The 22,982-nt window shown below is 42.3% G+C and overlaps 1 protein-coding gene and 1 long non-coding RNA gene across 10 annotated transcripts in view; one reads left to right on the top strand and one right to left on the bottom strand.

The window, feature by feature from the left end:
• LRMDA (leucine rich melanocyte differentiation associated) overlaps positions 1 to 22,982 on the bottom strand; it is a 1,033,502-nt gene that overhangs the window by 535,285 nt on the left and 475,235 nt on the right. The window contains exon 1 of one of the 9 annotated variants that reach the window (XM_058698403.1): positions 6,555 to 6,838. The exons of the other annotated variants lie outside the window; for them this stretch is intronic. Within the exon in view, the coding sequence (XP_058554386.1) occupies positions 6,555 to 6,754 (200 nt within the window). The 5' untranslated portion in view covers positions 6,755 to 6,838. Of the gene's footprint in view, positions 1 to 6,554; positions 6,839 to 22,982 lie in introns of those variants that run through there. 9 annotated transcript variants of the gene reach the window in all.
• LOC131493723 (uncharacterized) lies at positions 6,965 to 9,373 on the top strand. The gene is made up of 4 exons (XR_009252817.1): positions 6,965 to 7,161; positions 7,820 to 7,947; positions 8,932 to 9,112; positions 9,235 to 9,373. It is a non-coding gene; the product is annotated as an uncharacterized LOC131493723 (long non-coding RNA).

The following is a 22,982-nucleotide window of genomic DNA, read 5'->3' as shown; positions in this document are numbered from 1 at the left end:
GGGTAGCAGTCACTGATGTATAAACAGTAAGCCAACACAAACACAAAGGCCTACAATGATATATTAACTCTTGTGACTTTTCTAAGGCAGAAATATGACTGAACACATTTTATAATGTTTCTAAATATTATATTCACCAGAATACCCCATTGCCAAACCTTCCCAGCTAAAAATTATGTACCTAGTTAGAGGCCCATTCAATTCTAGCCTAATTTAACATTTGGTCCCAGCAAGGGAAGGTATGACAAAAGGAACCTGGAAATGCCATGAGCAAGAAACCAAGGTATCCCTTACACAGCCCTTGGGACCACTGCCCACCACCTGTGCCCGCCTACTTCGTGCCTCTCCCCTCCACACCTCAGAAGCAGCTGCAGCCCTGCAAATGCACTTCTATCACCAGCATTGTGGCTGCCTACAGTTTTCAGTTTATAAACCTGTAACTCGGATACCATCTCCTTTCTGCCCTCTGCACAAGCCCATAAACATCCCCAGCTCTGGCTCATGACGGGTTCTTTCCTCTAATGGAAGCTCCCTCCTGGATATCCCAAAAGAGAAAGATGTGTCTGGTAAGTGGGAGAGGTCAAACCTGAGCACAGCTATTTATTACATATACTGCGACCAGATGGATCTAACTCATCCATCAAAGCCCTCGTCATCCTCATCACATTAGCTTCTTATAAAAGCCTCCTGCTCTTTCCCCTCACAGTCCAGCCGCGCCACTTCTCTCCTCCTCTCTCTGTCTCCCTCTTGCTCTCTCCCTCTCATGCACTTTCAGGAAAATGAACCCTCTCTAACCCCATTGCTGTTCTCCTTAAATCATGGCTACCCATCACTCTGTGGCTATTTTTAAACTTTACTTTTATCAATACTCATCCTGTAGCTCAGGGAGATATTAAAACTGTACTGGGGCAAGGAAGGGCGTTTCTGACACTTGCTCCCTCATTCATCAGTTCCTCATAGGCCCGTTGGTGACAATGAAAAGATTTCACAATACCGTGCAGCAGAAACTCATTCTCCTGCTCATCCATCATGCTCAACCTAGCAGCAGTTCTACTGACCTAATCTGCAATGCCTCGGTACTCACTGGAGATTTCTTAAAGGCACCCTTCATTGTTGTCCGTAACAAAGAACAGGTCTGGGCCATTCGATAAGGAGGCTAAATGGTGCAAGGATTAATGAAATATTCCTGCATCTCCCCCAGTCCTGGGTTCAAAGACTGCGTGGCGGGCGTAGCCAAGCATCCTCTGGTGGGCTAAATGCAGTGCGGCCCACCCATAGCTCAGTTACATGTACTCAAAATACAAAGAACACTGCTTGGGGCACAAAAGAACGAAGGATCCCAAATGGCAGGCTCTGTCACTCTTCCATTTCTCAATTCATTCACTGACGGTGTTCCTTCATTTAGCAAACAGTTTTTAAGCATCTATTATGCACCAAGTTCTAACATCAACATTGGTGCCATAAAGGTGAGTACAAACCCTGGCTCAAGGAACTCATTAGTGGAATGGAAGGCAAAAACAGCAAAGATTCAATGATAGCAGTTATGGTAGACTTCTAACTGTCCCCTGGCACACTTCCTCCCTTCATTACTTCAGTTACAGAATTCCCTTTGAATTGTAGCCGGGTACGTGGCAGCCCGGCTAGAGACTACATCTCCCAGTTACCCTTCAGCTCAGTGGTGCCATGTGACTAAGACAAAGCTAATGGAGTATCAGCCAAGTGTTGTGGGCAAAGTTGATGTCACATCTGAAAAAAGCAGCAGGCTTCACACTGCCTCCCCTCTTCCCATGCATGGATTGGAACAGACATATGTTGCTGGTGAGCCAGATTTGGCCACGAAGACCAGGACAACTAGCTAAGGAATAGCAGAGCAACCAGGAAGGAGGAGCCTAGCTTGGTGCCCGAATGACCTCAGGGAGCAGAAAGACTGCTCGTATCAGATGACCCTGAACTGGCTATGGCAGTGACCCAAACCCTGATGGCAGGTCTAGACGGGTGTGAAGAAATGGGACTCAGACATGCAATTTCCATTTTGACCTTCAGAGGCCTCTGAATGAAGCCCGGGGTGGGGGGGGGGGGGGGGCGGGGAAAGACTGCCCTAAAGGTCCCTATGTGTTTTGCAGCTGACATGAGCCCATTTAAATGCCCAGAATGAGGACAAATGAGAGGCAATCCAGAGACCCCAATAGACAAACACAATAAGCAGTCCTGATTGATTTAAGTTCACAGACCATTTCCCCCTGACCCTCCAGCTTGTTCCTTGCTAACCAAAACAAAGCCTCTCTAGAACGTTCTTAACAGTCCACACTGTTCATTCAGTTAGCTACTCACATATTCTTTCAACTCTCCCTTTTCAAGTCTCTGTCCTGTCTCTGGAATGAAAACGCAAGCTCCTCGAGGGGAAGAATTGCATCTTTAGCTTCTCTCTCACACAGAGCTCAGCAAGCCACAGGCACTCAAAAAATATGAGCCAACTTAGAAATGGGACACCCAAGAAATGCAATAAGGGAGACTGGGCAAATTTTGTAACAGCAAAACATTAGTGCAGCAAAGAACATCTGAGGTGCTCTGGTTTAGCAATTCCATTACACACATGCAGAAAGGAGAACTCCAAGACAGGTTAAGTCCTGAGACTAAGGTCTCACAGCTCGGTAATGGCAAAGGTGCTACAAAAATAGGGTCTCCCGTGTTCTTTCTGCGATAGTGGAATGCCAATCTGGGCCAGAAACAAAAGCCAAGCCCTGTTATCAATACCAAAGGTACCTACTCTCACCACTTTTGTTACAGCCCACCACTTTTCAACCCACTCCTGTCTGGTAGCAAATTCCAGTTGAGAGCCCAGGGGCAGGTAGTAGAGAGTAGCAGAGACATGTGTGGACAATTGTGGAGTGTAAAGGCTGAGGCACACGATTAGCTTAATTTTAATCTATGTCAGGCTCTTGACCCTCTTCCCTCGATTCCAATCAAGAAACACCTTAGCAACTTTAAACTTGAAAAGGCACCACTTTCTCCAGTCCAATTTCCACTTTTCCAAGTAAACTATCCCTATTTTATAAGGTAACTAATGTGTGCTACACAAAAATGTTTTATTTAAAATTAATTAATCTGTCGTTGATTTTAATATTCTATGATTTTATGTACCACTAAGAAAAAAGCAATGCTATTAAACTAAAACATAATGCTTTCCAATCATTTTGAATTTTTATTTTATACTTATTAAAATAGTTGTTTTTGGCCAATTCAGATATTTTTATCACTCATGTATGTATGCATACATGAAATATATGGCATAAGGTATTCTAAAAACTGACCCTCTGGAAGCAATTTTCAACTCAGAGTTGATCAATGTTTCCATGTAAAATACCATCTTCTCTGTCAGTCCAGAGTGTAGCTGATGCAGCCACCAACATGCATTCTGCACATTTTGAAACAAACAAGTTCTCAATCTTATCAGGAAATGCCAATAGAAGTTTTTCAGACAACAATGAGTTCTAGTCTTCCCTCAAATGGTCCTTCAGTAGTTTGTTGACTAAAACCATAGGGGTTACAGTTCAAAGGAGTCTCCAAGATAGCCGCCAAGACTGGCCCAGCAGAGACAAATATACCATGATAGACCCTGGTCATAGCTTTCTTTCTTAAGATGCCATAACAGGGCAAGATACATCCCCATGTCAGAGATTTTAAAATGTGAAAAAACACACATCTTAACATGAAATTAAGTGTTACTTTAGGTGGGCATTTATTGCATTATCTTCCCAGAACTGCATTCCCTTCTTTTGGGGCTGTCCATTAGCTTATGACAGGCCTCTGCCTATCATGGGAGGGTACAGCTTGCCTCCCAGACACAAAAGTGGATGCAGGACCCCAATCCTAGGACTACATTCACCTGCCCACCCCAACCTCAGACACCGAGGGTATCTATCACAAGGCCAATATCAAGGCATCATTCAGAGTGGAATATTAATCCAGAGATTCCAAGGGGAAAAAAATCACCTTCCAAGCTCATTCAGGTTATTGGCAAAATCCAGTTCCTTGTAGTTACAGATCTGATGTCTCTGATTCTTTCCTGGCTACCTGCTGGGACACACTTTCTGCTTCTCTAAACTGCTGGGATACCTTCTCACAGGAAACCTTCCATCATCAAGTCAACATGTCAAATCCCTCTCCTGCTTCAAATATCTATGGCATCCTCTTCTTCCACCAGTTGAAGAAAGTTCTGTGCTTTTGATGACTGTATGATAAGATTGGGCCCACCTGGATAATTCCTGTTTTTAAAGGTCACTTTTAAGATAATCCCACCCTTTTTATCAGTGTTTGTTTATTTTTAAGAGAGAGAGTAAGTGATCAGGAGAGGGGCAGAGAGAGAGGGAGACAGAGAATTCGAAGCAGGCTCTGGGCTCTGAGCTGCCAGCACAGAGCCCAACATGGGGCTCGAACCCACAAACTGAGATCATGACTTGAGCTGAAGTTGGACACTCAACTGACTGAGCCACCTGGGTGCCCTGCACAATTCTCCTTTTTAAAGGTCTACATTACACCGTAACACAATCCTGGCACTGATGGTACATTCACAATTCTCAGGACTATGGGGCACAGAATCGGGGAGGGGGCATTTTTAGAATTTTGCCTACCACACCAGCCCTTCTGGCAACTATGGGAATGACCTAAGTAGTCTTCCAATAAAATCCTTTATTCTCTTAAGCTAGGCCAAGTTGGATTTCTGAGCCCTAATACACTATTAAATCAAGTAGAGCAAAAGACTAATGATATCAAGAATGACCTGACTCATTTTGACCAATGGGGAGCAGATAGTACTGTTCTTAAATTAATCTAAATAAAGCTAATTCCAATTCCATTTGGGAACATAGGCCCTTCAGGAACTAGATTAACAACAGTGAAAATGCAGGAAGATTACAGCAGTGCCTCAAGCATTTCAACAGGAAATAGGATGTTGCGTACCCATCTTCATACAGGGCTGACAGAGATAAGAGCCCAGAGCCCCTAAAAGACAATTTCCTTAAAAAAAAAAAAAAAATCCAAGACCCATGTTTTAAATCCCACACATAATGGGAAAAGGAAGCTTCCACGCCTTTTCTCTTTATTAATAACTTCCGAGTATTTGGCTCAGAATATCATAATTAGATTGCTATAAAATAATCTTGTTCTGCTATGTGATACACTTAGTGAGGCCTCCACTCACCCAAGTATCCCTCACTTACCTTGTCTCGCCAAAATGGTTCCAATATTCTTTGCAATGAGTGATCAGAGAGAGAGAGGAAAAGATGAGAGAGGAAAAAGGAGAGAACGCAAACGTATCTGAAGAATACCATTTCAAAATTTTTCTTCAACACTTATCTCCAAAATGGCCCATTTGATTCATGAACATCTCTAATGTATATCATCAGTGACTGAAGGAGTTTTTTTATATGATTTTTGACAATTTAACAAGTCCTCCTGACAAATTAAATGGTTGTGTTGACAACTTAACTGTACTGCCAATCAATATTTTCAATTACTTTCATTGTCATTCAGAAAAAATACAACACGAGGTCACACAGTGGTAAAACCAAGGGAAAAAAAAATAAAACGAGGAGCGACTGGTGGGGTGGGGGTGGGGGGTAGGGAAGAAGCAAACTTTAAGACACAACACATCATCATCTGCTCTGGGCCTAGGGGACTCCGGGGTTCTGAGACATGTCTGGAAAATGGCACTTCCCTTGGGGTGACTCTCTCAGACTCTACGATGGAGATTTTTCCCTTCCTACAAGCTATTTAAAAGTCATTAGATTTGAGCCATGGACACACAGCATTTTATTAAAAGGCCCTCCTTTCAGGCATTTGCCAAGCCGCCACCACCACGTCCTCAGTCCTCCAGAAAGGCCCTCCAGGACCCACAGGTACTGTTTCACAGCCTTTCCAGGGGTCGATTGGTCAGTCTGAAAAATTCAAGTCTGAGAACGCCAAGGCAGAGGTCAACCTTCTTAAGCTTTTCAAAGAGGTAGCAGCAAATCAATATTTTCAAATGTGTATTTATCATGCGGGAAGAGAGGTTACCCACGGAGAGCAGAACAAACACAGAAATATTCCAGTTTTTTACTGTCCAGAGAGTAGAAATGGAAAAAGATGATCTGGGGGTTAAAGGCAGATTTCAAAACTGATGATTTTTTTTTTTTAAATGATCGCTCAGAGTAAAGGATTTTAAAGGGATTATTCAGGGAGAGGCACCAGCCCTGAAGTCAAGGAGAATGCTGGTTGTTGCCTGACCATGAGAAAAGAACACAAAGCCCTCCCTATTTGGGTCTGCCTTCTCTGAGTAGCTGCCCATGCTATTATTCCCCTGCCCTAGGCTGTCCTCCCTCCTTCTCAGGCCCTGAGACTCACCTCCTCCAGGCAGTTTTCTTGGACTGCACTTTCCCAGCTCTCCTGGTACAGTCTGCACCCTCCCATGCCCGTTTAGCTCTGAATCATTTAGTGTCTTGTATTATTATCTAAATGTTCCACATACTAAGCGCTTTAGAAATATTTACTTAATCTCCTTAGTGAACTGTAAGTACCCTTGGGAAAGGACAACGTCAGCCTTCTCAGGACCTCTCACCACAACTGATACGAGGGTGGTAGGAAAGCCTCTGCCAATGGTAGTGCCAGATGATGGGCAGCAGCTGCCAGGAATTACATGCTGAGGCAGACGGCCGACTCCCAGAGGATATGAGGCCTCACTGAGGGAGAACGCAGTGCGAGGGTGGGTTGTGTCCATCGCAGGCAAGGAATCAGGAAGTGGTGAAGCGTGTGTCTTTTCCCCTACTCTTGGACAAAACACTGATGTATGTACAGAGGGTTCTTGATAAGTGACTTAAAGAATTAAGTCATAATGAGGCTCTAGCATGCAACAATTCTGGAACTGTTACTTCGTCACCAAACTCGGACTGTGACTCGGCAATCACTGTGCACAAGGGGTAGTCTCAGATGGTAGAGAGCCACGGTACAGTAAGACACGCCCCGGGCCCTCAAGGGGCTCACCAGCTAGTGAGCATCAGAGACAAGAGAACAGTATTATTAGTAATAATATAGCAACTGGTCCCCAAGGAGGACTTCGTTTCAATTTGGAGGAGGAGGAAATGCTTCCCAGGAGTGATGTCTGGTACTGGTATTGGGCCCTGAACGGTAAGAGAATTTAATAAGCAGGGATGAGAGGAATGAACATCTCAGGAGAACAAACACAGAACGCTGGCTTAGCCCTCAAAGACTATGCAGTCTAGAAGGAAAGAGGAGGCAAGTATGAACAAGGTATGAAGTGGAAGAGATCAATAGTCAATTGCTGCCAGAGCTCTGTGGCTAGATCCATGTCTTAGAAAGGCCAGCATTGTATCAATGAGTGGGATGTATTCGAGGGATGGGAAGCTGTAGGCTCAAACTAGCTGTGGTGCCATTAAAAAAGTGGAGAGAGAAACAGGTGAGGACCTTGGCCAGGGCAGTGGCTAAAGACAGGGAAATAAAGGAACACCTGTGACAACTCTGTTGGCAAAGGGTCATGAGCACCAGGTGACTAGGCAGACATAAAGACTGAGGAAAGGAAGAAGGGTGATAAGCCCAGCCCCATAAAGGCTACAGTCATCCATACACATGGCCAAACAGGGAGGACAACCTCTGAATCCTCTTATGAATCTTAGCATCTTAGCAAGGGCCTAGATTTCTCCCTCTAGATGCTATGATGATTCAGGAGACCCTTTCCCACAAAACTAAAGGACTGGGTTCTCTAGGCTTTAAGAAGAGTATTCCTGTTGCCAAGAAAGTTATAACACCAATATATGACAATATCCAGGTATCTTGAGACAGGTGAAGAACAACTCTCCAAAAGGAACAAGAAAAGGGAGTTAAACGGATACACTTCAGCACTCAGCACCTGCACATCAGAATACACAGTTCCTCAGGAAGCGAGCTTCTCTGCAGGTAAATAGTGACATTTTCAGAGCCCGTTACATCACTAAGGTAGGTCATCAAAAGCTTCAAATCCAGGGCTCCAAAGGGGAGACTCATAACACTGAAGCTTTTGAGAGGCCGTTGTTATAAAGGTTGAAGAGGATGGGCTACAAGCTATCCAAGTATCCAATACAAGTATCCAAGTATCCTTGTATCCAATACAAGAATATTCCATTCTCCACGGTGCTTCCCCAACTTACACCCCACAGCCTGCCCCTGCCCCTTTCTACCAGGAAAATTGGGTGAGCTCATCATCTTCCCAAGCCCAGAACCCGCCCACATCTGTGAGGCATAGTTCTGTCCTCTGGGACTCTCTGAGCTTGTTCCATCCTTTTAAGACTTCTGCTGAGAAGCCCTCGAGGCTCAAACATTACAAAGCTTTGTCGGACCAATCACTTGATTGCACAGTGTGAAGAAAAATTGACAAGCTACATAACAGAGGCCCCAATTTATGTGTACTCAGGAGAGGGGCCTAACAAAACAATGTCCCACTGATCATCAACCTCTTTACCAAGTGGCTGGCTGCCTCTGGTGTTGCAAGACACTCCCCCTCAACACACACACACACACACACACACACACACACACACACACACACCTTTCCCCAATGGCTTTTCTTTGTAGAATGAACAAATATTCCCTCAGTCCTCACAGTAATATAATGCTAGAAATTAAAAAAAGTAGAATTTGGTGCATTTCTCTCATCACACACACACACACACACACACACACACACACACACACACACTTTAAATAAACAAAAACAACAAAGGAGATGAAGAAGAAAGAAGAAAAAGAAGCCTGGAATTGAAGCTTACATAGGGAGAAGCATGGTTCTCGAAACCAGTCCTATGCTTGTGTTACTGAAAAACCAATGGATTTGGCTCAGTTCTGTTAACCATCAGCAATTATCTTCCTGTCAAAGCTAAAGGTAACAAATTTCCCCATATCCAGCAAGGCTATATCACCAACCGGACACCAACATCATCTGACGGCAAGTAAATCACCACAGCAGCCATGGGCCCTGACAGACAAATGCTCTGTCTCAGAAAATCCAGGCCTATCACTCAGAAGGGGAAAAAGGTTCTCTCAGCTGGTCTCGCAGAGAAGAGATTAAATGTTGCAGATTTTGTAAGTAAGTACAGTAGAAAGCAAATCCTAAGTATGAGAATTATTAATGGACTTTACACCAGTCTTTTTAATCTGTTGCAAACATATGCTCATCTATTTTACCTTCTTTCCTGATGGACATAACAGGCAGCAACAGTGCATTATCCCAACCTTAATCAGAGCCAACAGTACAAGAACAATGTCCTGCTACCTATCAAATGGGGACTACTTTAGCAAGAGCTGTTCTTTTATAATGAAGACTGTGTAATAAAAGATACCACTAATATGTCCTGTCCTTATACTTAACAATAACATTCATTTCATGACATGCTACATAATGGGGATATCAGTCCTTAACCTACTCAGGAACAAAGTACTGCATTATCACAGGGCAATTGGAACCTGGCTGGAATCCCCGATAATCTACGGGTGGAAGCAACAATTCCCCCCGGCAAAGGACACAGAGTGCTAGTGTCAGACTCCAAGAACCAGTTTGCCACTTGATTAAAGCCACCTTGAACCCTCACAATCACCAAGTGTTAAATATGGGACTGAAACATGTAACATTATGCAAACACCACCAGGGAAATCTTCACTAGATTATACAGTAAATGTGTGAGCATCTACAAAGAAGCTTGTTTGATGCACCAGTTTATTTCACAGATTCACAGACCTGCTATGAACCCAGAGCTCAAGTAGGAATAGTGGGGGTCCCAAACAAATCACTGCCTTTAATAAAAATGCAATCTACCTGAAAGGATAAACTTTATCCATAGAACTCAATCATCTAGCAAGAACCAGCTATCAGGCTCAAATTAGACATACAGAAAAAGGGGAGAGATTTATGAATGGGCAAATGGTGCTGTGCTGAATCAAAGGTGACATTACTGGCTTAACAGCCTGGTACCATGAAGTGTAAGTATGTGTGTGTTTAAAAATAGCTATTGGGGCGCCTGGGTGGCTCAGTCGGTTGAGCGTCCTACTACAGCTCAGGTCATGATCTCACAGTTTGTGGGTTTGAGCCTCGGTTGAGGGTCTGACTACAGCTCAGGTCATGATCTCACAGTTTGTGGGTTCGAGCCCTGCATCAGGCTCTGTGCTGACCGCTTGTTCAGAGCCTAGAGCCTGCTTCAGATCCTGTGTCTCCTTCTCTCTCTGCCCCTCCCCCCACTCACGCTTTGTCTCACTCTGTTTCTCAAAAATAAATAAATGTAAAAAAAAATTAAAAATAGCTATTTATTGAGGCCTCACTACATGCCAAGCACTGGCCAAATACTTTCACATATTATGTCACTTAATTTATACAAACCGTGATGAAAACCCTTTAATATTATGTTAAAGATGAGAAAATGAAAAACCAGAGAACTTAAGACCCTCAATGTAAGGTCACACAGCTGAAAAGTTGTGTATCCAAGACTCAGTGTCAGGCTCACCAGCATCAAAAGCCGCTTCACTTTTCACTGTACCACAGCAGTCAGTGATGGACATCAGCCTCCTCTCACTGTGACCACACACAGCCCCATCTGGAACATTGCTGTTGGGGTGGCTGCCTGGAGACAGGCTTGCCAACTGGCATGGGGAAAGATGCAAGTTCAGAAGCCTACAAAATCCTCTGACCTGTGATGTGAGCTCATCGGCATCATGCTATGCTCACCCAGGTGAACCTACCCTCTAAATCAATAATCATCCAGAGAAAAAGGCTAAGTGACCTGCATTTCTTAAATGTATAGGTATTATTGGTCAAATTCTAAGTATTATATTGAATCATATGAAACTGACATTTTTACAGGTCAAAACTGATTCAATATTTGCAACTTCACATTGTTCAGAATTAAGGGCAGGAAGGGGGGGGCAAATCATCCACCTTGAATGGAGAGGATTTTTAAACTAGACAATATATTATGCCTTAATTTCAAGCTAAAGTTAAAATGCTATAGTGAGATGAGGGAGAGTACTGGACTGGTGGGGAAGGATCTAGAAAACTGAGTTCCAGGTGTGTCTTTCACCAACCAGCTATATGGCTTCAAGTAACTTGCCCTCTCCTCTCTACGTCAGTTTCCACCTATGTGGCAAGAAGGTGTTGAACCCTAAGTTCTAAAAAGTTTCTTCCAGTTCCAAAATGTTACCATGCTAGTGCCCTGTGGCTGACACAAGATGTTCTTCTGAGAAAGGATATGTGGAAAAGGGGAGTAACAGAGAGCCTAAGGGAATAAGAAGCCTGCAGTAGGAAGAAGGGGACCACCATAGATGATGAAAGCAGCCCAGGAAAAGAGAAATTGGAATTTAAAAACAAAGTTATTAATGTTATAAACTTAGGAAGCACCAGACTTGGAAGCCCAAATACCTAATGTTTCTACCTGCCTACTTATTGAGTACCCAAAGCTCAATAAGAAACTGGATGGGCAGTCTGAACCACATTTTTCTCATCATATTCTTCTAAGAGGTTCAGAGACCTTTAACACACCCACAAATCAAGTGCCAGCAGCCAAATGAATCTGGCATTCTCCTTCTCAGGATTTATGGCTGATGTACCAATTCCTTGTCTGGTCCTAAATCTGCTATTTATGAAGGAAGTACCCAAAGGCCCCAAGTACAGCTACACGCTCCACATATACCTGCACAGGGGCACAATGACATTTGGTGACAGGACACAGTTCAGAAAAAAGTTCTCTAGCATGACAGTGCTTTGGATTAGAACATCAAACAGCTCACATGGGCCTGGCAGTAAATTGCCAACCTTAAATATAAGCATGATCTAAGGAGAGCTGGACTCAGCCCACCAGGGTACCAGTTCTCACTGCGCCAAAAAGCACAGTGGACCAACTGGAAGAGAAGAAAGCAGTCTGGTAATCACCTGCCATGGAGTCTCCTTCTCCAGTGGATGTTATTTCTTCTCCACATTCTGCAAAGGTTATTCTCTGATATCTCCCATGGAAACTCTACCCAGTGTCATAACACTTGAGAAGTTATCTATTCTAGCAGGTAGAGAAAGAGACATTAATTTGTCCTAACAGACGAAGTACTTAGCTGAGAGTCAGAAACCTTAGGTCTAGTTCAAAATCACAAAACTGGGCCAAACAAGCCATATTTTACCAATAGGGATGACATGGTTTTGAGGGGTGGTTGCCTATAATAATAAAGAGATTTCACATTAAGAATTTCTGGATTCTCTTAAACAGTAAGATTTCCAGTAATGACAAAGTAGCTTATATTGGACTAACCCTCCATAAATAACAGTGATGAATTTTGGAGAAAATATTTTTATTTATTTTTTTTAACATTTATTTTTGAGAGACACAGAGAGACAGAGACAGAGAATGAGCAACGGAGGAACAGAGAGAGGGAGACACAGAATCTGAAGCAGGCTCCAGGCTCTGAGCTGTCAGCACAGAGCCTGACATGGGGCTTGAACCCACAAACTGCGAGATCATGACCTGAGCCAAAGTCAGTTTCTTAGCCTACTGAATCACCCAGGTGCCCCTGGAGAAAATATTTTTAAAGAACTAGTATGTTAACACATTGGGAAGCAACCCAAAACAGGCAGAAACTGGATGGAAGTCACTTATTCACAGAAGTGTACAAGGTAGCGTGGAAACCATAAGCAGAAAGTCATACTCTTATTGGCTACCAAGCCAGAGGATGGATTTTACTACAGACAGAGCTGTTGAAAAATGAGGGGTGAGATCCCAAGAAGGAGGGAACAAAGAATGAGGTTCCCAAATCTGAAAATAACACATAACCAGATCCTTGGGTGACCTTGAAGCACACAATTTCTGGGAAAATCACAAAAATCTGAGTGAAAAATAACAACTAGAAGTCTGAAAGAACTGAGAAGAGGTCTCAGTTGCTGCTTGCCACAGGGGAGATACAATTTGTAATTTGAGTCCAGCTAAGTCACCTGCTAGAACAAAAACTCAACATGCTATACATATTTTTAAAAAATAACTATAGTCTACTGATACATATAACGTATTGTGCTCACTTCAGCAGCACAGATACATGTATTACCCACAATGTCCAGGATACATTAGATTACTAGACATGCTAATTAATTGGAAAACGTGATCCACATTCAAGACTTTTTAAAAAGTCAACAGAAACTAAGCCTAAAATGACTGAGATTGGGGAATACATAAGTACTTTAAAGGAGGTGTAAAAGAGGCACATGGGTGGCTCAATTGGTTAAGCATCCAACTCTTGATTTCAGCTCAGGTCATGATTTTATGGTTTATGCAATTGAATCCTCTGTTGGCCTCTGCACTCACAGCATGGAACCTGCTGGGATTTTCTCTCTCCCTCTCTCTCTGCCCCTCCCTCACTCATGCTCTCTCTCAAAAATAAACATTTTTAAAAAATTTAAAAAGCTACACTAGACATGACCAAAGTCTTAAGAAAAAAGATGGTTATAATAAATGAAAAGATGACTGAAAGAATATCTCATCAGAGAAATGTATTTAAAAAAATTTTTAAAAATGGAAATCTGGAAACTAAAGTACAATATTTAAAACAAAAAATATGCTAGATGATCTTAACATAGGAATGGAGATGGGAAATGAAAAGATAGGTCAAACAAGATTAACTACCCAGAAAGAGGAAAAAATATTTTACAAAGCAATAAACAGATTCAGTGACCTGTGAGACAATTTAAAATGGTCTAAGATACATGTAACTAGAGTCTCAGTAAGAGAAAAAAATATGAGGCAGGAAAAAAAAGAAACATCAATGGCTGTCAAACTTCCGAAAATCATTAAGAGAAAATCTTGAAAGCCGAGAGAGAAAAATGGTACATTACTATACATACATGCAGGGAAACAATGGTTAAAAGTGACAACTGACTTCTCAGGACCAACAATGGAGGCTCGAGACAATGGAAGGACTAAACTGCTAAAACAGCAAAAGTCAAACCAGAATTCTATACTCATGAAAATATTATTCAAAAATGAAAGCAACACAAACAAAACTTAAGATAAACAGAAATAGAGAACTTTTGCCAGAGACTCAAATAAAAAATGTTTAAAGAAATTCTTCAGACTCTAAAAAATATCATCCCATGAAATTTCTGTCCCATAGAAAGGAATAAAGGAGTGTATGGGTGGCTCAGTTGGTTGAGCATCTGATTCTCAATTTCAGCTTAGGTCAGGATCCCAGGGTTGTGGGATTTAGCCCCATGTCAACCTCTGTAACTGAGTATGGATGGTGGTTGGGATTCTCTCTATCCCTCTGCCCCTCTCCCCCACTCATATGTTCTATTTCAAACAAAAAATAATAATTTTAAAAAAGGAATAAAGAGCAGTGGAAATGGGTGCTATGTTATCAAATATAAAGACTATATTTTCATCTTTCAACTTCTTTCAATGATATATAGCTATCTAAAGCAAAATTTTAACATTAGTGTGGCATTATAATCTAATGCCACCTAATGTATATAATCTAACGCCATCTAATGTATGTGAAGCATCAGAGCATAAAACCATGACTAGCATGCACTAAGCGTTCAATAAATACTTGTACAATAACTATTGTTGAATTCAGATTGCCACCCTTGAGCTAGATAACTATCCTAAGGCTCCTTTCAGCCTTACTGTTACATGATGATAAGTAGCTATGGCCAATCTCTTATCCACTGCTACTAACAAACTGCAAATAATCTCTGATAGTAATTCATCCAAAAACATCTTGGTTTCATTTGGATTGATATGTCACAATCTCCCAATATGCCATTGCAGTCCCAGCTACAGGAGCCAATGTATCACAGGAGATCAATTAAGAGTCTTGGATACATGACAGACAGGAAGTCCATGACATCTCCACTTCCATGGGATATCTTTCTCACTAATGACATGTAGGTCAAGTACAGAAGAACATGAGTTTTGCTAGTAGAAGTCATTCTATTGGACTATGTAACTATTGGATGTGTGACCTAGGGCAAGTCATTTAAGGCCTCTAAGATTCTGTTTCCTCATATGTGAAATGCAGAAAATAATAATTTCTACATTGGGTTATAGGGATGATTAAATGAAAGGAGGTTTATAAAGTTCCTGGCACCTAAATGACTGATAATAGGAGATTCCCAGTTGTGATTATTTAATAATTAAAATGTGCTTTAAACTATTATCCTCAAAGCAGTTAAATTGGAGTGGACTCCAGATGATTCTGTCTTATATTTCCTTTTATTACTGAATACATCAATGAGTGCAGCAGCTAAGCCTTTGGATTCAGGGTCCTTTCACTGTATCCTCTAGATAAGCAACAACCATCCCATTTAATCACACTTCCTTGAACCCCTTTTCCCATCCTGTTGGCAAACCAAGATACTGTTACCACAAACTGGCCCGTTTCTTCAAACGGTGAGTTCTCCTCTTCCAAATAAGCGGGCCAACTCAAAAGCTGATCTAAGCCCATGACAGGTAGCATCAGAGCAGTTCAGATCCCATACTACCCCAGACTCATGGATGATGGGAATTCAAACAAGAGGCTATGAAGAACACAGTGAGAACACATAGTGACAGAGGGAGCAGTGCCCTCTGTGACTGTCAAGTGCCAGTCATCAACTGTGTTGTAACTAACCTCCCCAGATGATCAGCTTCAAAAGCAAAGATTCAGGGTCTAAAGACCTAGGGTGCAACAATGAGCATCCTTATCACTCAGCACATTAACCATTGAGAAGCCAACCAAGGCCTAATCCACCAATGCGTCACCACAAACCCAACAGGGCTTGCCTCACTTGTTATCAATTAAACATAAGCCAAGTGTGGTGTTTACAATCTCAACTCAAAAATGAGTTGCTTCTCTGGTTAATTACTGGTCAGGTGGCTTTCTATCTGCCCTTAACTTCCCATAAGTGGTTAACCAACAGCCCATCATTACCAGCTTCATGAGGATTAGAGGTTAAGCATAAGCTTGATTATAAGCCATAAATGTGAGTAATTTGAAATGTTATTGGTTATTACAAAAATATATGATAATAATTTCCTCTTTAATGAAAGAGAACATGTTTATAGTGGTCCCAAGCTCCTTGTTCAGCCTTTGGGAAAGAGATGAGAGCCTGATAAACAGCTCAGCCTCAGGATGGGCATCTGGGGTGAGGTGGCACAAATGAATACTCACTACTTAGCAAGGTCATAAAAAGGGAGACACATCACTGCATTTGTATGATAAATACTGAGTTTATGGGCCCCTTTCCTGCAAGGCCTGCATGTCATGGGGAGGGTTAGGTGTTGAAGGAGTCAGAAGAGCCAGAGAAAAAGGATGCCAGAAAGCCCCCTTCTCATTCACAGCACTGCATGTTAAAATGAAGACTTGTCCGAGTAAATTCTACACAGTGATTAAATATACATACAGAATCATAAGACATGAAATAATAATACAGAGTGCATAGGTACAACAATGTATTTTAAACCTCCCGACCACATAATGTGACAGGGAGAAAGTAGAATGTGAACCAAGAAGCCTAGGAATAGTTGGTGAAATTCAGAATGATTAAAAACTGAGCATTACCACTGAATAGGAAAAGAGGAGTCTTAGTTCTCAAGAAATGGAAGGAGGACTGGTCTGCTGAGGGCAGGCTTTTATCCACACAGTGAGTATCATAAGTCTCCTATTTTACAAGTGGTTTGTGGTCTATACCACTGCCCTGGTTGGGGAGTACGTGGGCAGGGTCCTAGCATTACCAGATTATAGGACACTCTACATTTCAGGAAAGGATCCTTGATCTCACATTCCAATCGACGATAAGCCAATCCAAGGCCAATGAAACCATAGCTCTCACCAAAAGGTTGTGACATAGAAAGGGACCAGAATGGCACCATGCCAATGAGATGTTGGCATCCTTCCTAAGCCCTGTGAGCAGGTAAAAGATCTCCTGGGGGAGCAAACCATGGTGCCAACACCAATAGCTAAGAAGCCTCAGGAAAGCAAAGTGGCGATAAAAGCTTTACAGCCACCCCCTCCCCTTACGCTGAGAGCTCTCTTTCTAAATTAAAAGTCGTTTTCCATTTTTAACAGCCCCAACAATAACACTTTATAGAGCACTCTCTTTTCACAGAGCACTTTACAGTCATTAGTTATTTAATCTTCAGAGGTGTCTCAGGAGGCCAACGGGGAATGGACTCACTTACTCCCCTCTTCTTGCCCAGAAGAGTCGGCGCTGGCCCAGAGAGTATATGGGCTGCTGGAGGTGGCGAAACTCCCAATACGGAGGTGCACAGCTCGATCCAAACCATAAGGCAATTAGCTTGCATTTGCTGAGCTTATTGACATTTGCAGAACAATTATTTTTTTAAACACTGTCAAACCATTTTTGCCAATAGAACCACTTTTTGCCTTTGCTCACCCTTAGCAGACACAGATACTAGTTGTTCTGAGTGGTAAAAGTTTTATTACAACTTTCAAGTTAACAATCCCTCCAAAATGTGTTTGTTGCCTGGAGAGGCAGGCAGACATCACATGTCCATTCAGATATAACAAACCCACATGGTGAAATATCTACACAAAAGTAAAGTGGTGTTTCATGGAAGCATGTCTGTGTAGCAGATCAAACTCTAGACAATTTCAAAAGCTCCTCCAAACACATGCATACACAACTATAAGATTTCCTAGCTCTTCCCTGTAATTTTTTCATTAATAAATATTTACAGAGTAGCTACTATGTACAAGACACTGCTGAGTGCTCTAAGGGATAAGATGTTAACTATACATGGTTGCTTAAGGATCCCACAGACAAGTAGTAGAGATGAGGTGAACACACAAATTACTGTAACAGAAGACAGAGCGGCAAGGACCAAAGTGGTGTGAGGATGGAATGCTGTACAGGCACCCTGGGTACAAATGCTCATTTTCAGTTGGTAGAACCAGAATGGCTTCACAGACGATATGGTCTTTGAGCTGGGCCTTGGGAAATGAACAGAAACTAGGCATGCTGTGGGTACAAGGCATTTCAGGTCTCCTGGAACAGTGTGAGCACAGACACAGAGATAAAACTGGGGAGGGGGGAGGTATAAAGGGGGAACCCTCAGTTCCAACACCTGTTGTATATGAGAATAAAAGCTTTGACAGACCACCCCAGTTAAAGGGAACCCCTCCCCACTCAAGCCACCTCTACTTCAATAGCTTTTTCTATGTTCTTTACAGTTTATACCAGAAATTGGCCACATATGTTTATATTCCATCACCACTGTTACCCCCACTACTAGGATGTAAATGCCACCTTATTCAACTGTGTATCCCAAACGATACTTGGCACTAAGTTAGACACTCAATAAACACTTGTAGAATTCACTATATAATTAATTACTGTGTCCTGGAATCCTGGAAATGTATCCTATACCCGATTTTAGCTTTAGAAGGTATATGATTCTCTTTATTCACACCCTTGCTCTCTGTCTGCCCAGTTCTGGGGGGGGGGTGGGCAGGGGGGAGGAGGGAGGCTAACTTTACCTTTCTTCTGCTCAAGACACATGTGTTGGTATAAATATGTCACACTGTCCTATAAGAGACCAAATGTTCTGAGGTCCCCCCTCTCTCAGCAGAGCACACTGGGCTGGATAGCATGGATAAAACTGATGGAGCATAGGAGGCAGAAGCCCAAGGGCCAAATAGCTACCTAATCCACCCCAGCCCAGTGACAAGATCTGGTCTACAGAATAACTTCTGAAAGTAACTACTTCAAACTCACAGCCAAAGTAATGGAATAGGGGGCAGGTGCCAAGGGATGCTGCCAACAAGTCTTACCACCTGGCAAGAAACAAAGTCAAGTGTAACCTTCCCACATTTTATCAACACTCTCCCTTCCCCTGAGCCCAAATTCTTCCTGATTAGAACTAGACAGATTCCAAGGAAGGATGCCCTATATTCAAATAGGATGAGCACAGATCTTTAGAAGGCCTTTGCAGTGAAAATGAAGAATGGGGAGATGGGGGGTGCCTGGGTGGCTCAGTCGGTTAAGCATCTGACTCTTGATTTCTGCTCAGGTCAACCTTGCAGTTTGTGATAATGAGTCCCACGTTGGACTCTGGGCTGACAGATCAGAGTCTGCTTGGGATTCTCTTTCTCCCTCTCTTTCTTTGCCCCTCCCCAACTTGTTCTCTCAAAATAAATAAATAAACATTTTTAAACAATGAATAATGGGAAGCCAGTCCCAAAATATATAGAGTCTGAGATGCCTTTTCTTCCTTGGAGATCAGCTCTCCAAAAATCTTTAGGACATCAACTAACCACAAACAGGAAGAAAAAAATAAACAACTAAGTCCATTAAATGTGGGGTGTGGGCCCCAAGACTTGGTGCTATTCAGTGAAACCAGGGCGAAAAGCACCATCTTTCTAGTGGTCATATTCCAACACATTCACTCCAGCCCCTTTGTGTGTAAGGCAGTTGCCAGCCATACATTCGTATCTGGCGTCCACATCTGAACAGGGCCTCTAATGCCTAAGAGGAATCACTTCCACAAAATATGTTTTTAGGACCAAAGGATAATTGAGACAGAATGCTAAGCTGGTGTATTTGGGGAGGATCCATCTAAAAAGCCTAATCATGGCTAATTCACCATTTGCACCCACCCTGGGATTTCATGCAGAGCGTTGGTTTCACTAAGGTAATTGGTGCTATTGAAACAAGCCAGTGCTTTGCAGTTCCCTGCTTCCCTCCTCGCCTCTGGGCACGGAGAGGATCAATATTTGTTAGGATTGCTTCTTGTTCCAACAATGTAAGATTTACAATACTAGCTGGGATTCTCACTTTGTCTTCACACAACTCATCAGTGGAACCCAATTACTAACCTCAGACAAACAACATTAACATGAGCCTCTATGCTGCTTTATTGCCCTTCATCCAAGTCTCATTTCAGGGTCTTCAGGCAGTGCCACTATAACAGATACTACACTTTAAAGTGTGCTCCAAGGAATAAATTCTCAGTCTTTCATTACTCGTACCTTGATTTACTTCATATCATCTTGCCGCTATAGACAAAGATAACACACTGTAAATTACAGCCATCCTGTCTCATAGTTTCAGAGGTAGGGGGAAGGCAGGGAGTGAGGCTTTCTTTGGCTTTACAATTAGCAGTGGACCAGACGCTATCGCTCCCACATTGCCCACGATTAGCTGGTATTTAGTAGAACCATTTGCAAAGCATGGTTTGGACACAGATCCCTTCCCCCACCCTCAATCCTCCCTTCTGCCAGAGAGCCCATTAAATTAGAAAAACTTCACAGCTAAATGAAAACATGGTTTCAACCATTCTTTATTACACTCTCTCACAGGCTATCAGCTCATGTACATCAGTTCAGGAGGTAACTCAGGAAATCTATTTAGTGCAAAAACCCTTCCAGTAATCAAGCTTTTGTTACTAGATGGCTCAAAGTCTCCCAAACTGGGTGTAATTCTCAGCAGTTCCCTCTTTCCTCCAAAGTGAACCCTGGTCTAAATAAGAGCCATCTAGCTTTGCCTTGAATTTCAACTGGATAAGGAGAGACCTAAGGAAACAGTCATTGGAAAAAGTCCTTCAAGTTAGCTGTAGCAGTACCCCCTTATTTGTCCTACAATTTCCTCCATCCTCCGTCCTATTCCAGTAGCTGATAACTAAGAACATTAGTTTTATGCGACTTGTCAAGCTCAAATGAAAAGAGAGCTAACTTTAATGACACTGCAATTAATCGCCCCAATAGACAGACAGCTAAAAGACAAGATATTGACTTCATTAAGGATAATGTATTATGTCATTAAGTTGGTAGGGTCACCTTGTGTATCATACATGCCTGCTAATATATTGGCATTTTCCTCAAATAAGATAAATTCAGATATGAGTGATAAAGCTGATTAGAAAATGTTTAATCTAAAGAGGCTACTTTCCTTATATGCCTGCTCTGCAGCCCCAGGTAGAAGCGAAGTCATAAGAAATCATTACAGACCTAAGATTACCTCAAATACCAGATCCAACTCATTTATAATCCAGTCCTTCCCTCCTTCATTTCTGCAGTTAAAAGGCTGCCTTAACTGATGGGAGTTGGAGAGCTTTTGGCAACTTTATGCTATACATGCTTGAGTCAGTGAGACGTTGTTGTTAAACACAGCACCTCTTTTATTTTGAACCTTCACATGCCCAGACAATTCCAATGAACACAGCCACATGCTCTTGGTGACATGGGGCTTGGGGTTAACCCTGTCCAGACAAGCCTCCAAAGCCACTTGGGTGAAAAGAGGAGCTAGAGTACACTACAGTTCCAAAACAGATCATTCTGTTTAATGAGATAACTTCTCTTCAAGGCTTATCTAAAGGGAGTTGGTTGACTTAAATAAAATCATTTTTCATTTAGAGTGGAGTATTCACAAGTTATGATACATTTGTAGAAGCTTTTCCTGGCACTTCATTTCACATAAATAAAATAAGCTTTTTTAAAAATTATTTATATCTCTTCAACTAATTTAGCAAAAATGTAATCATAGTTCAAATGTTGTCCGAATCTGAGGAATCTCCATGCGGAATACTTTGTCATTCTCTAAATTGGTAACTGGTTTCATATTACACTTACTTGGGGGGGGGGGGGGTACGAGGGTTTCTTCCCCCAACTCAAGTGTCAAGTTTTTATTCAGTCAACAGAATGATGATCCTATAATGTTGCATTTGAGCTAGGTAAAATAATTATCCGGGCTCCTGGGTGGCTGTCAGTTGAGGATTTGGCTCTTGATTTCGGCTCAGGTCATGATCCCAGGGTCATGGGATCGAGCCCCTCATTGGGATCAATGCTGAGCACAGAGCCTGCTTGGGATTCTCTCTCTCTCTGTCCCCTGCTCACACTCTATCTAAAATGTATATATAAATGCATACACGCATACACATACACACATACACTTGTAATTGGGCTCTTCGTCCACAAACAAACAATATATTTGGATGAGAACAAGCCAAAATAGAGACTGCAGTCTTAACTGCTGCATAAAATAGTGCAATGTGTGACTGGATGAGTAAAGATATATATGCGTGGATATACATGTTAGATATATGTGTGTCTATACTTTACATACACAAATAGACTTCACACCACAGACAAAATCTAGATATAATATCGAATCCTCAGATTATACCACAAAGGGACCTCAGCAACTCCCTCCAATGCCTAAGAATGCCCCCATTTTACAGAAGGGCACAATGAGCTCTTGTCCACATTCACACAGGGAGTTAGCGGTTAACAATAACCCAGTTCTGACAATTGCCAGGCCACAGGTCTTCGCACCACACTTTTCCACACCACTTCCCTCCCTACACATGTATATACCTTTTTTTTGCTTTTATTTATTTATTTTTTATTATACGAAATTTATTGTCAAATTAGTTTCCATACAACACCCAGTGCTCATCCCAAAAGATGCCCTCTTCAATGCCCATCACCTACCCCCCCTCCCTCCCACTCCCCATCAACCCTCAGTTTGTTCTCAGTTTTCAAGAGTCTCTTAAGTATATACATTTTTCAGTGCACTTTTTCACGTCCACACACAGAATCTTCTGGATTGTGTCTCTCTTACTGGAGTAAAGAAATACAGGATTCAACTCACTGGGCACCCTATAACCAAAAAGAATAAAACACCAGGAGAAATCTCACCAGTGTTGATCAGGTAGGCAACCTGCAACTCATCACCTTCTCACTGATCATCAGTCTTTTAAACAAAATAAAATTAGAGGCAACACACCACAGTCCAGAACAAATCATCTGACTTCACGTCCCTCGTCAAGCATCTCAAGCGTACCCAGCCCACCTTTTTCCTTCCTGCTGCTGCTACTGACATTAAAATCACGTGCTTGATTTTCCAAACCTCCTAGAGGAGGGCAGGGCTGACAGTCTCAGGAAGCCTCTCAGCTGCTTTTGGACAGACATCTCCCAGTGGTGTAAGGAGGACTTCCTGC

Source organism: Neofelis nebulosa, chromosome 13 (assembly GCF_028018385.1).
Source record: "Neofelis nebulosa isolate mNeoNeb1 chromosome 13, mNeoNeb1.pri, whole genome shotgun sequence".
NCBI classification, from domain to species: Eukaryota; Metazoa; Chordata; class Mammalia; order Carnivora; family Felidae; genus Neofelis; species Neofelis nebulosa.
This window is presented reverse-complemented; position numbering and strand designations above follow the sequence as displayed.